At 39.5% G+C, this 12,756-nt stretch overlaps 1 protein-coding gene across 1 annotated transcript in view; it reads right to left on the bottom strand.

Moving 5' to 3' along the window:
* Positions 1-8,972, bottom strand: part of exosc10 (exosome component 10) — a 35,896-nt gene extending 26,924 nt beyond the window's left edge. The window contains exon 1 of the mRNA XM_061903870.1: positions 8,757-8,972. Coding sequence (XP_061759854.1) covers positions 8,757-8,972 — 216 coding nt within the window. The remainder of the gene's footprint in view (positions 1-8,756) is intronic.
* Between the last annotated feature and the right edge of the window lie 3,784 nt (positions 8,973-12,756).

The raw sequence follows: 12,756 nt of genomic DNA, 5'->3' as shown, positions 1-12,756 counted from the left end.
TTACTTTACAAAAGAGAAGTGTAGGATTCTTCTCTTGTTGCCTTATTTGAATTTGACTTTATTAAATGTATTTATATTTTGGGGAAATTCCCATTGAAACCAATGGGACATTCTACAAAGTTCCACAACTTCTAAATTTTTCATCTGATTCAAACCTTTCCAACTTCAAAATATTCAGCTTGTTTGGGAATACTGTGCTCTACTTCAACAATTTAAAAAAAAATCCAGGATTTCAGTTCAACTTCAGCATTGGCACATTCTCACACAATTTCATTAGGAATTGCCTCATCAAGTTGTTCATTATTGTCTTTTTTAAATAGTTTGAAAACCATTTTATTCAAAATAATATACCATGATGTCTATTGTTATCACAGGAGGCCACAACATATATACTGTCATATAGATTTTAGGCCATATTGCCCAGGCTTAGAACACGTCTGCATTTTGGTGAATTTATTCCTTCAACCATCTTCAATATTTTATAAAAAAACCTAATTGTACTAAGTCCACATGTCCACCAGAGAGGACATTGGATACATGTCTTTGTTTTCAGTATCTCTAACGTGACTACAGTACCAAAACCATCCCTTAATAATAACTCAACTGTCAATCCCTACATTAAAAACAAAAAAACTGCATCAATGAAAAAAAAAACATTCAAAAATGGATACGAGTTTAACTGATACCTTGTACCTGGAAACAATTGTTTAATTTGATTGACATGAATCGAAATCAATTTAATAGGTGCCCTCCCTGAAACCGCACAAATCTAACATGGAACATATTCTATGAAAAAAATAAAAAATAAATAAGAAATATTGTATTGAAATAATACAATTGAATGTACTACAAACAACTACAATAGTCTAATGGATTAATGTACTAATATTGTGCAGTATTTACTTTGAAAGGTGGACTTCTACATTATCTACTGTGAGCTGCTTCTCTGTCAAACACATCATCAGCAGCTTCTCCATATTTTAATGGATACATGTCCGCTGTTTACATATTATAACAACTTGTCTGTCATTCGACTCATTCTACTGCTTTGGTATAATGCAGACTAGCTGTATTGGAGTTAAAATATGCTTTTAATATGATAATTGCTATGTTGATTTATTGCATAGTTATGTGAAGTGACATATTTAGACCACAAATGTCGCTAATTTAGGTCATTTGACGGGAGAGCAAAGACGAAATACAAGCTTTAAAAAGCAGCAACATTGCCGAACCCATTGATTGAGTGTGTACCTTTTTCATGACAAAAACCTCCCTTTTTCATGACAAAGAAAATAAATAAAAATAATAATAAAAAAAAAAAAAGAACCCCCCCCACGGGACACATTATCAAGCGTTGACCGGTCCGCAGCTACAAAAAGGTTGGGGACCACTGAGCTAGTCCATTGTACGTTAGCATTAAGCTAGCTTCATCCTGTATAATTGTATTGCTTTTTTCAGTTTATTCCAAACTATATTATTAATTTAACATGTTTCCTACATGCGTATGCACTTCCTGTGTATACATAATGTACGTTCCCCTTCTGTGGTTAGTTTTACAGTGACTGCATTGCGGAGATTATCAACAAAACACCTCAGGTTACTTTTTTCATTTGTAATTTAAACGACTATGTACATATATGGCAAACTAAATTGCACCATTCAATCAGGTAGGGCAGAATATACTGTAGCCTTTGTTACAATGCACAATAAGCAGCAACAATTTAAAGCGCATTGACCAAAGAGAACACCAATTCAGATTCCTTGTGTGTTACGCATATTTTACCAATAAAGTAATTCTGATAAAATATGAAAATATGTTATCAATAACTAATAACACATTTTCAAATACAGTATATATAAAACGTGTAGTCCTTTTTAGGACAATATATGCATCATTGCGAATCAAACTTTTAACAACATATATGATGATGTCATATTGACCACGACCCCACGGCTACATATATATATATAGCAGCAATCTCGGCCAGTGTTTTTTAACCACTGTGCCGCAGCACACTAGGGTGCCGATAGATCGTCTGGTGTGCCATGGAAAAATTTGTAATTTTATCTATTTGGATTAAAAATATTTTTTGCAAACCAGTACCGTATTTCCTTGAATAGCCCGCCGGGCATGTAATATGCGCCTGCCCTGAATTACTGCCGGGTCGAACTCGCTCCCCAAATTTATTAGCGCATGCTTACTTTTACCGCCGGGTCAAAGTCGTGACGTCACGAGTGACACGTCCCCTGTCGTCATTTCCAAAATGGCGGAGGATTTTTTTGTTGTTGCTTTTACTATGTGTAAACCAGGGGTCTTGTTCCACAGCCATACAGATCACACTGATGGTTGTGATATAAAACAAGTTGTCTTTAACACTCTTCCTAATATGCGCCACACTCTGTGAACCCACACCAAACACATTTCTGGAGAACATTGGCTCTGTAACACATTATAAACGCAACATAAGAATTACCCAGAATTCCAATTCATCCATGACTCTTGGCTATATTATACACCCCGCTAGCAACCCCCCCCCGTGCGCCAGTTGAGGTGGGCGGGGTTGGGGGCGCGTGTATTATAATATAGCCAAGAGTCATGGATGCATTGGAATTCTGGGTAATTCTTATGTTGCGTTTATAATGTGTTACAGAGCCAATGTTCTCCAGAGATGTGTTTGGTGTGGGTTCACAGAGTGTGGCGCATATTAGTAAGAGTGTTAAAAGTTGTTTATATCACAACCATTAGTGTAAAAGGTATGGCTGTTGACCAAGTATGCATTGCAATCTCGTATGAGAAGCAGCGATATGCATGCATCCGACCGGCACGCAGATAACATGTTGTAGAGCAGTGGTCCCCATCCACCGGGCCGCAGAAGAATAATTTTTATTTTATTTTTTTTATATATCACACTCAATTTTTTACTTCATGCCATTGGTAAGCGCAGGGGTAAAAATAATTTTTTAAATTATTAGCGCCTGCTTACTTTTACCGCATGCCATGAATAAGAGCAGGAGTGAGAAGAGGTTTTAAATTAATTAGCGCCCCGGCAGCTATTCAAGGAAATACGGTATTTATTATCCGCAAAAGTGAGTGAATTATATTTATATAGCGCTTTTATCAAGTGACTCAAAGCATTTTTACATAGTGAAACCCAATATCCAAGTTACATTTAAACCAATGTGGATGGCACTGGGAGCAGGTGGATAAAGTGTCTTGCCCAAAGACACAACGGCAGAGACTCGGATGGGGCAAGCGGGGATCGAACCTGGAACCCTCAAGTTGCTGGCACAACCACTCTACCAACAGAGCTATACCACCCAATAGTGTGCCGTTGTAGAGTGTCGGTACTGTCTAGAGCTCGGCAGAGTAACCGTGTTATTCGCTTCCATATCAGTAGGTGGCAGCCGGTAGCTATTTGCTTTGTAGATGTCAGGAACAGGTTGTGTGAGGTGATGATGGTTTGTCGTGATCAGAATATGCAGGCGACAGCGGGAGGCAACGTGCAGGTAAAAAAGGTATCCAAACCTTAAATCAAAAAAAAAAAAAAAGGTGAGTGCCCCTATGAAAAGGAATTTAAGCTTAGGGATGGCTGTGGGAAAAAAAAACTAAAACTGAACTGGCTTCAAAGTAAACAAAAACAGAATGCTGGACGACAGCAAAGACTTACAGCGTGTGGAGCAGAGACGGCGTCCACAAAGTACATCCGTACATGACATGACAATCACAACAAGATAGCAACAACTTAAATGTTCTTGATTCCTAAAACAAAGCAGGTGCAGGAAATATCGCTCAAAGGAAGACATGAAACTGACACAGGAAAATACCAACAAAACTGTAAAAGCTACCAAAATAGGAGTGCAAGACAAGAACTAAAACACTACGCATGGGAAAACACACCCAAAACTCAAAATAAGTCATGGTGTGATGTGACAGGTTGTGACAGTTCACCTACTTTGAGACAAGAGCTATTGTGTTGCATAGTTGGTTATGGTATGAATTCATATCCAAACAACTTTTTATTGTCTACTGAGTTTCATTTTTTAATGACTTCTGCTGCTGGTGTGCCTCCAGATTTTTTCAAAGAAAAAAAAGGTGGCCTGGCTCAAAAAAGGTTGAAAAACACTGATCTAGAGGAAACTTCGAAATGTACATATTAAATAAAACATTGGTCTTGTTTTTCATGAATATTTAGGCCTACTATGCTAATACATTTCAATGTTGATCAATAATGGTGGTACTTAGAGAGTCAAATGTTTTCTGAGGTGGTACATGGTAATGAAAAAAGTTTTGAGAACCACTGATCGAAGGTCCTGAGTAGTCCTGAGTTCAATCCCGGGCTAGGGATCTTTCTGTGTGGAGTTTGCATTTCCTGCCCCTGACTGCGTGGGTTCCCTCCGGGTACTCCGGCTTCCTCCCACTTCCAAAGACATGCACCTTGGGATAGGTTGATTGGCAACACTAAATTGGCCCTAGTGTGTGAGTGTGAATGTTGTCTGTCTATCTGTGTTGGCCCTGCGATGAGAAGGCGGCTTGTCCAGGGTGTACCCGCCTTCAGCCCAAATGCAGCTGAGATAGGCTCCAGCACCCCCCGCGACCCCAAAAGGGACAAGCGGTACAAAATGGATGGATGGTACTAGGGCTGGGCGATATATCGATATATACGATATATCGCGGGTTTGTCTCTGTGTGATATAGAAAATGACTAAATCGAAATATTCGAGTATACATTCTCACCCAGTTGCTTTTAGCTGCGGTCATTACACTTCAGGCTCTTCTCACTCTTTCCTGTCTCTCCTCACAGACAAGCACGCGCACATTCTTACATACGTCACATACTATCACGTCATACGTCACATACATATACGCCCTCGCCCAACAGAGAGGTAGCAGACTGGGCGACGTTAGCTGCTAATGTAGCGGTACGAGTGGGAATACGAAAGAAAGAAGGTGCGGATCTGGCAACAAATGAAGGAAGACTTAATTCCCAATAAAAACAGCAGGGGATCCATCGTCTGGCGGTGGTTCGGCTTCAAGTGGGAATATGTTGAACAGACAACCGTAATTTGTCAAGTGTGGGACAAAAGTGTTGCTATATAAAGTAGCATTACTGCTAATATGTAGCGTCATTTGAAAAGTCACTCGCTACAGAATGAAGAGAATTTCATAACGTTCGTCGTAACCTACCGCATAGTTAAGGACAAATACTATTTTGTTTCCTATTTTGCAGCTCGTTTTTATTTGAGACTTAAAATGTCTCTGACAATCTTGAACTTTCTGTTTTGGAAATGACGTGAATGTTTGTGCCACTGCTTAATAACTTTAAAGGCCTACTGAATCCCACTACTACCCACCACGCAGTCTGATAGTTTATATATCAATGATGAAATATTAACATTGCAACACATGCCAATATGGCCTTTTTAGTTTACTAAATTACAATTTTAAATTTCCCGGGAGTTTCGTCCTGGAAACGTCGTGTAATGATGACGTGTACGCAAGACGTCACAAGTTTTTAGGAAGTATGAGCGCTGCGCACACACACAGCTAAATGTCGTCTGCTTAAACCGCATAACTGTAAAGTATTTTGGACATCTGTGTTGCTGAATCTTTTGCAATTTGTTCAATTAATATTGGAGAATTCACAGTAGAAAGATGGAGTTGGGAAGCTTTAGCCTTTAGCCACACAAACACACGGTGATTCCTTGTTTAAAATTCCTGGAGGTGAAACGTTACTATGGATCAGAGCGCGGTCAAGCGAACATGAATCAAGACGGAATGTCAACCAGCAGGTTTCGATGAGAATATTGTGGTTAAAAAGTCGCTTCTTACCGGAGAAAAGCTGAGCTTGTGTCGTCCATGGCTGCCGTCGACTCGCCTGAGACACTGCGCGTCAAGACACCCGTGGAGACAACCCTTCCGACTATCAGGTACTATTTAACTCACTAAAACACTAGCAACACAATAGAAAGATAAGGGATTTCCCAGAATGATCCTATTAAATGTGTCTAAAAACATCCGAATCTGTCCCAATCGCGTTTTTTTTTTTGTATTCTGTCGCTATCAATATCCTCAAACACGAATCTTTCATCCTCGCTCAAATTAACGGGGAAATTGTCGTTTTCTGGGTCCGAATAGCACTTTTTGTTGGAGGCTCCCATTAAAAACAATGTGAATATGCGAGGAGCCCCCACACTTGCGACGTCATCGTCTGTGACTTCGGGTAGAGGCAGGACTTTTGTCTTAGCACCAAAAGTTGCGAACTTTATCGTGGATGTTCTCTACTAAATCTTTTCAGCAAAAATATGGCAATATCGCGAAATGATCAAGTATGACACATAGAATGGACCTGCTATCCCCGTTTGAATAAGAAAATCTAATTTTAGTAGGCCTTTAATAAATACACTTTTGGTCAATTGACTTAGTTGTGATTTACCTCTCTGCATAAAAGTTTAAAAGTAGCATTAATGAATGCAGTGTTGTAAGCACAATACCAATGGCGCGCAATTTGCAAAATGCGCAACCGCATTTGGCAAATTTAATGTAAAATCAAATCAAATGTTTATTGGATTAATCACTATACAGTGCACATCCACGACTAAACTACTGACCAGACTACTACCACAACTTGGTTTACTATTTATAAAATATAATAATGTAGGGTTACCTGGAACTTGAAATAGGCCACCCGGACTGAATCCACACTTGGTAGTAGTTTAGTCAGTAGTTTAGTCGTGGATGTACACTGCATAATGATGAATCCAATAAACATTTGCTTTGATTTTACATAAAATTTGCAATATGCGGTTACGCATTTTGCAAATTGCGCGCCATTGGTATTGTGCTTACAACAGTATGAAGAAGAATGTTTTAATGAGTTGAGTTGAGTTTGAGTTTATTTCGAACATGCAAGCATACAACATGATACATCACAATTTCCAGTTTCTCTTTTCAACATGTTCGAAAAGGAGTAGGAAGAAGCAGAGCTTATTTAATCCTACCCCTTTTCTTTACATAACACTTGCTAACACTTCCTGTTCTCAATGTATTCATAATGTATACTTCATAAGTAATCACAATAAAAATAAATAAATAAATAATTGGTGAAGTAAGTTTTATTCCATACGATGAGATAAGTAAGATTATTTTGAGAATGAATGGGTGAATAAAATCAGAATGTTTATCATGGTTCTTCTTTTTTGTACATTGTAAACACTTCCAGTTTGAAGAGTTTCTTGAAGTGAATCGTATTAGTACATTGTTTGATTGCTTTTCTTAATCCATTCCATAATTTAATTTCACATACTGATACACTAAAGGTCTTAAGTGTTGTACATGCGTACAAATGTTTTAAATTACATTTTTCTCTAAAATTATATTTCTCTTTTTTTGTTGAGAATAATTGTTGTATGTTCTTGGGAAGCAGGTTAGAGTTTGCTTTGTGTATAATTTTAGCTGTTTGCAAATTCACTGTGTCGTGGAAATTCAGTATTTTTGATTCAATAAATAAAGGGTTTGTATGTCCTCTATATCCAACATTATGTATTATTCTAACTGATCTTTTTTGTAACACTGTTAGTGAATGAAGTGTACTTTTGTAATTATTTCCCCATATTTCTACACAGTAACTCAGATATGGTAACACTACTGAGCAGTAGAGAATATAAAGTGATTTTTGGTCTAGAACATCCATCCATCCATTTTCTACCGCTTATTCCCTTTCGGGGTCGCTGGCGCCTATCTCAGCTACAATCGGGCAGAAGGCGGAGTACACCCTGGACAAGTCGCCACCTCATCGCAGGGCCAACAGAGATAGACAGACAACATTCACACTCACATTCACACACTAGGGCCAATTTAGTGTTGCCAATCAACCTATCCCCAGGCGCGGGAGGAAGCCGGAGTGCCCGGAGGGAACCCACGCATTCACAGGGAGAACATGGAAACTCCACACAGAAAGATCCCGAGCCTGGATTTGAACCCAGGACTGCAGGACCTTCGTACTGTGAGGCAGACGCACTAACCCCTCTGCCACGGTGAAGCCCTAGAACATATTTGGCTTTATTCATTATTGACGTATTTCTTGCTACTTTATGTTGTATATTTTTTACATGAGATTTCCAGTTCAAATTATCATCAATCATTATACCTAGAAATTTAGTTTCATTTACTCTTTCAACTTCTATTCCGTCTATTTGTATTTGTGTTTGAATTTGTTTTCTACTGTTACCACATAGAATCATCATACTGCTGTGATTATATGCATCAAGTGTTCATTCAAAGCCAGGGCAAAATATCATAATATATATCGTATATCGCAATATGGCCTAAAAATATCGCGATATTAAAAAAAGGCCATATCACCCAGCCCTAGATGGTACACACATTTCAAACTAATTACTAATATTTAGCTAGAGTTATTTGGTTAACCCATTATTGTATTCCAACCCGATAGATTGTTGTTAAAGATACCTTTATGTATTTCTTTTAAAACAATGTTATCGCTAGCTAACTATGTGATGAATAACTCAAGCAGAAAGCGCCACCGTGCACCCACGTTCGCTTGATTGATTGATTGATACTTTTATTAGTAGATTGCACAGTACAGTACATATTCCGTACAATTGACCACTAAATGGTAACACCCGAATACGTTTTTCAACTTGTTTAAGTCGGGGTCCACGTTAATCAATTCATGGTCAAGCTATGCTAAGCTAGTTTGACCATTTTTCTTAATCCTTCGCTTGCTAAAACTTACTTTCACGAAAGCATCGGCGGTTTTGTAACCGGGGCAAAATTCTTGTTCTTCCTCGTCGGCGGCGTCGAGGTCCGAGTCTCGCTGGCGGCTGCTCGCAGATTTATTTGCTTTAGGAGAAGCCATCGCCTTGTTATATAGTTGTGTACATGTGAGCTGGCCGGGCGACCACTTCCGCCTTTTCTTCTTCGACGGCTGCTGATGTGGCGTCTCAGCCATCGAGCGACGCGCAGTGCACGGGGGGCTGAACGAAACTGCATCTTAATTTCCATCCATCCATTTGTCTACTGTAGTGGAATTTCTGACTTTATTTTGATTAATTTATACCATATTTTGTGTCTGTTTGAAATTAAAAAATCAAAAAAACAGATCTGTCAAAAAGCTAAGAGGTCTGCTTTTTTCTTTTTTTCAATTCAAAACCAAGGGATATATGGGGAAAAGTTCAGTTTTTGGCCACTCTGACCATTCTAAGGAAATGTTATGACTGTTTGTTATGTCTAGGAGATCCACGATTATGTTGGTGCCAGCAGTTGCAAAAACAACTCGACCTTGACACATGACAAAAAACATAAAAAGCAAGTGGACAAACAAATGAGAGATGATTTGCATGTTTTTCTTTTGATTCTCCTTCCTCTGGAGGACGGTATCTGTCTGCATGGGCAATTTAATCCAACTTGTACTATTTTGATTAATGGGTAAATAAAACTTTTGTACTAAAACCACTTTGTCTGCAGTTGAGTTTCGGACCATTCCACTACACTACCGCTTATTCCCTTTGGGGTCGCGGGGGGCGCTGGTGCCTATCTCAGCTACAATCATTTAAATACTTCAAATTACCATCCCCATATATATATTTTTTTATTTTATAATGTTTTGATTCGGCAACAGATGCTTCAGATGCGTCTATTAAAGGCCTACTGAAACCCACTACTACCGACCACGCAGTCTGATAGTTTATATATCAATGATGAAATATTAACATTGCAACACATGCCAATATGGCCTTTTTAGTTTACTAAATTGCAATTTTAAATTTCCCACGAGTTTCTTGTTGAAAACGTCGCGGAATGATGACGCGTACGCGTGACGTCACAAACTGTAAGGAAATATTAGCGCTGCACCAAACGCGGCTAAAAGTCGTCTCTGTTCATGGCGCAATTACACAGTATTTTGGACATCTGTGTTGCTGAATCTTTTGCAATTTGTTAATTTAATAATGGAAACTATAAAGAACAATGCTGTTGGTGGAAAGCGGTGGATTGCAGCTGTCTTTAGCACCGAGACACAGCCGGTGTTTCTATGTTTGTTGTGCAGCGGAGCGATCAAGCGAACTTGTTTTCTCCACGTCAACCAGCATGTTTTTGGATGGGGAAATTGTGATATATATCTTACCGGAGACATCAATGGATTTCTTCGTCCTGCAGCAGCTGTCATGTCAAAAAAGGCAGCTGTGAGCTTGGCTCCTCCGTTTCTCTCTGAGACACTGCGTGTTCACCGCAGCCATCCGACCTAGAGGTATGTTTTTACAATCTTTAAAATCTCACTAAAACACTATTAAAACAATAAGCAGATAAGGGATCTTCTAGAATTATCCTAGTAAATGTGTCTAAAATCATCTGAATCACTCACAATGCAATCCTCTTTTTTTTAACTTTATTTATTTATTTATTTTTTCTAGTCCTTCGCTATCAATATCCTCAGCCACGAATCTTTCATCCTCGCTCAAATTAATGGGGAAATTGTCGTTTTCTCGGTCCGAATAGCTCTTTTTTTTGGAGGCTCCCATTATAAACAATGTTAGGATGTGTGGAACCCTCACAAGGGTGACGTCATCGTCTGCGACTTCAGGTAGAGGAAAGGCTTTTTTATTAGCGACCAAAAGTTGCGAACTTTATCGTCTATGTTCTCTACTAAATCCTTTCAGCAGAAATATGGCAATATCTCGAAATGATCAATTATGACACATAGAATGGACCTGCTATCCCCGTTTAAATAAGAAAATCTCATTTCAGTAGGCTTTTAATGATTTTTCACCCTCTCATTGCTTTAATCTCAGTGCTGAACTAACCTAATGGGCCCACAAGGTGGCAGTGTTGACATCTGCTCTGTGCTGCTATTTAAGCACAGCAGCTTCTCTGTTTGCTTTATTGGCCTATGCACCAATCATGTCTCGGCCAATGCCCATAGAATGCAATTCAGCACTACATATACTAAATGGGGTCCTCTTATTTTGCACAAGGTTCCAATTTTTTTCTTTGCAGTCGAGAAGAAAGTTGCAGCTTCTTGGTGCGTGGATGCAGGAGGTCAATACAAGGAGGTGAGGAGCCATCGCTGAAGTATCGACACCCCAAGCTCATTATGGATGATCTGTGGTGTGTGGGGAGAAACCTCACTTCCTCTTCGAATTGATCTCTTCACAGGGTCCTCTTCTTATTATCTTAAAAGCATTTCTGCAACACTGGCTCGATCGATACTTCGCGGCAGCTTTCCGTGTCATTGTGTTGTTTTAGCAGAACGTATACGTGGACTTCAGCACATCTACGCTCTGATGAAACTGCGCTCTTGCAAGGCTGTCAGTTCAGACCCCAACAGCAGAGTTGCAAAATTGTTAAGATGGCGCTTTAAGGTGCAGATGACCGTGAACGTGTGAGGAAAAAAAAACAAAAAAACAACGCAAGGCTTTCTGGAAGGCAAAGAAAGTCTTTTATTTGTCAGATAATATATATTTTTAAAAGCTTATTCACTTCCAGCCTTTTGCAGACAACATAAATTAAGTGGTGGACCACATAAATGACATAGGAGGCCATGTAAAATGATGTTGTGGACCACAGTTAAATGATGTGGTGGACCACATAAATCAGTGGTCCCCAACCTTTTTGTAGCTGCGGACCGGTCAACGCTTGATAATTAGTCCCGCGGCCCGGCCGGTGGGGGGAAGGGGAATCTTTTTTTTTTTTTTTTCTTTGTCATGAAAAAGTGAGGTTTTTGTCGTGAAAAAGTGAGTTTTTTTGGGTTGGTGCGCTAATTGTTAGTGTATATTGTGTTTTTTATGTTGACTTAATACAAAAAAAAAAATAAAGTAAAAAAAAAAAAAAAATTCTGCGGCCCGGTGGTTGGGGACCACTGACATAAATGACTTTGCAGTCCATGTAAAACGATGTGGCGGGCCACGTAAAATAAAGTGGTGGACCACAATAAAATGACGTAGTGGACCACATCAATGACTTAGGAGGCCATGTAAAATGATGTGGCGGGCCACTTAAATGATGTGGTGGACCACAGTAAAATGAAGTGATGGACCACATGAATGACTTAGCAGGCCATGTAAAATGAGGTGGCGGGCAACTTGAAATAAAGTGGTGGACCACATAAATGACTTAGCAGACCATGTAAAATTATGTGGCGGGACACATAAAATAATGTGGTGGACCACATAAAATGATGTGGTGGACCACGGTAAAATAAAGTGGTGGACCACATGAATGACTTAGCAGGCCATGTAAAATGATGTGGCGGGACATAAAATAACGTGGTGGACCACTGAAAAAAGAAGTGGTGGACCATATAAATGACTTAGCAGGTCATGTAAAATGATGTGGCGGGCCACATAAAATAACGTGCTGGACCACATAAAATGATGTGGTGGACCACAGTAAAATGACGCGGTGAACCACAGTAAAATGAAGTGGTGGACCACAGTAAAATGATGCGGTGGACCACAGTAAAATTAAGTGGTGGACCACATAAATTACTTAGCAGGCCATGTAAAATGCAGTGGCAGGCCAAATAAAATAAAATGGTGGACCTCAGTAAAATGATGTGGTGGACCACAGTAAAATGAAGTGGTGGACCACATAAATGACTTAGCAGGCCAGGTTAAATGAAGTGGCAGGCTACATAAAATAATGCGGTGGGTGGGGGGGGGGGGGGGGGGTACATGTCTTGGAACCTCGTTCCCAACCGGCAGGAGCAACATCAACCCAACAGCAGATTCTCAGCAGAC

Source organism: Nerophis ophidion, linkage group LG06, assembly GCF_033978795.1.
Source record: "Nerophis ophidion isolate RoL-2023_Sa linkage group LG06, RoL_Noph_v1.0, whole genome shotgun sequence".
NCBI lineage: Eukaryota > Metazoa > Chordata > Actinopteri > Syngnathiformes > Syngnathidae > Nerophis > Nerophis ophidion.
Note: the sequence above shows the minus strand (reverse complement) of the source record. Positions and strands in the feature narration are given on the sequence as shown.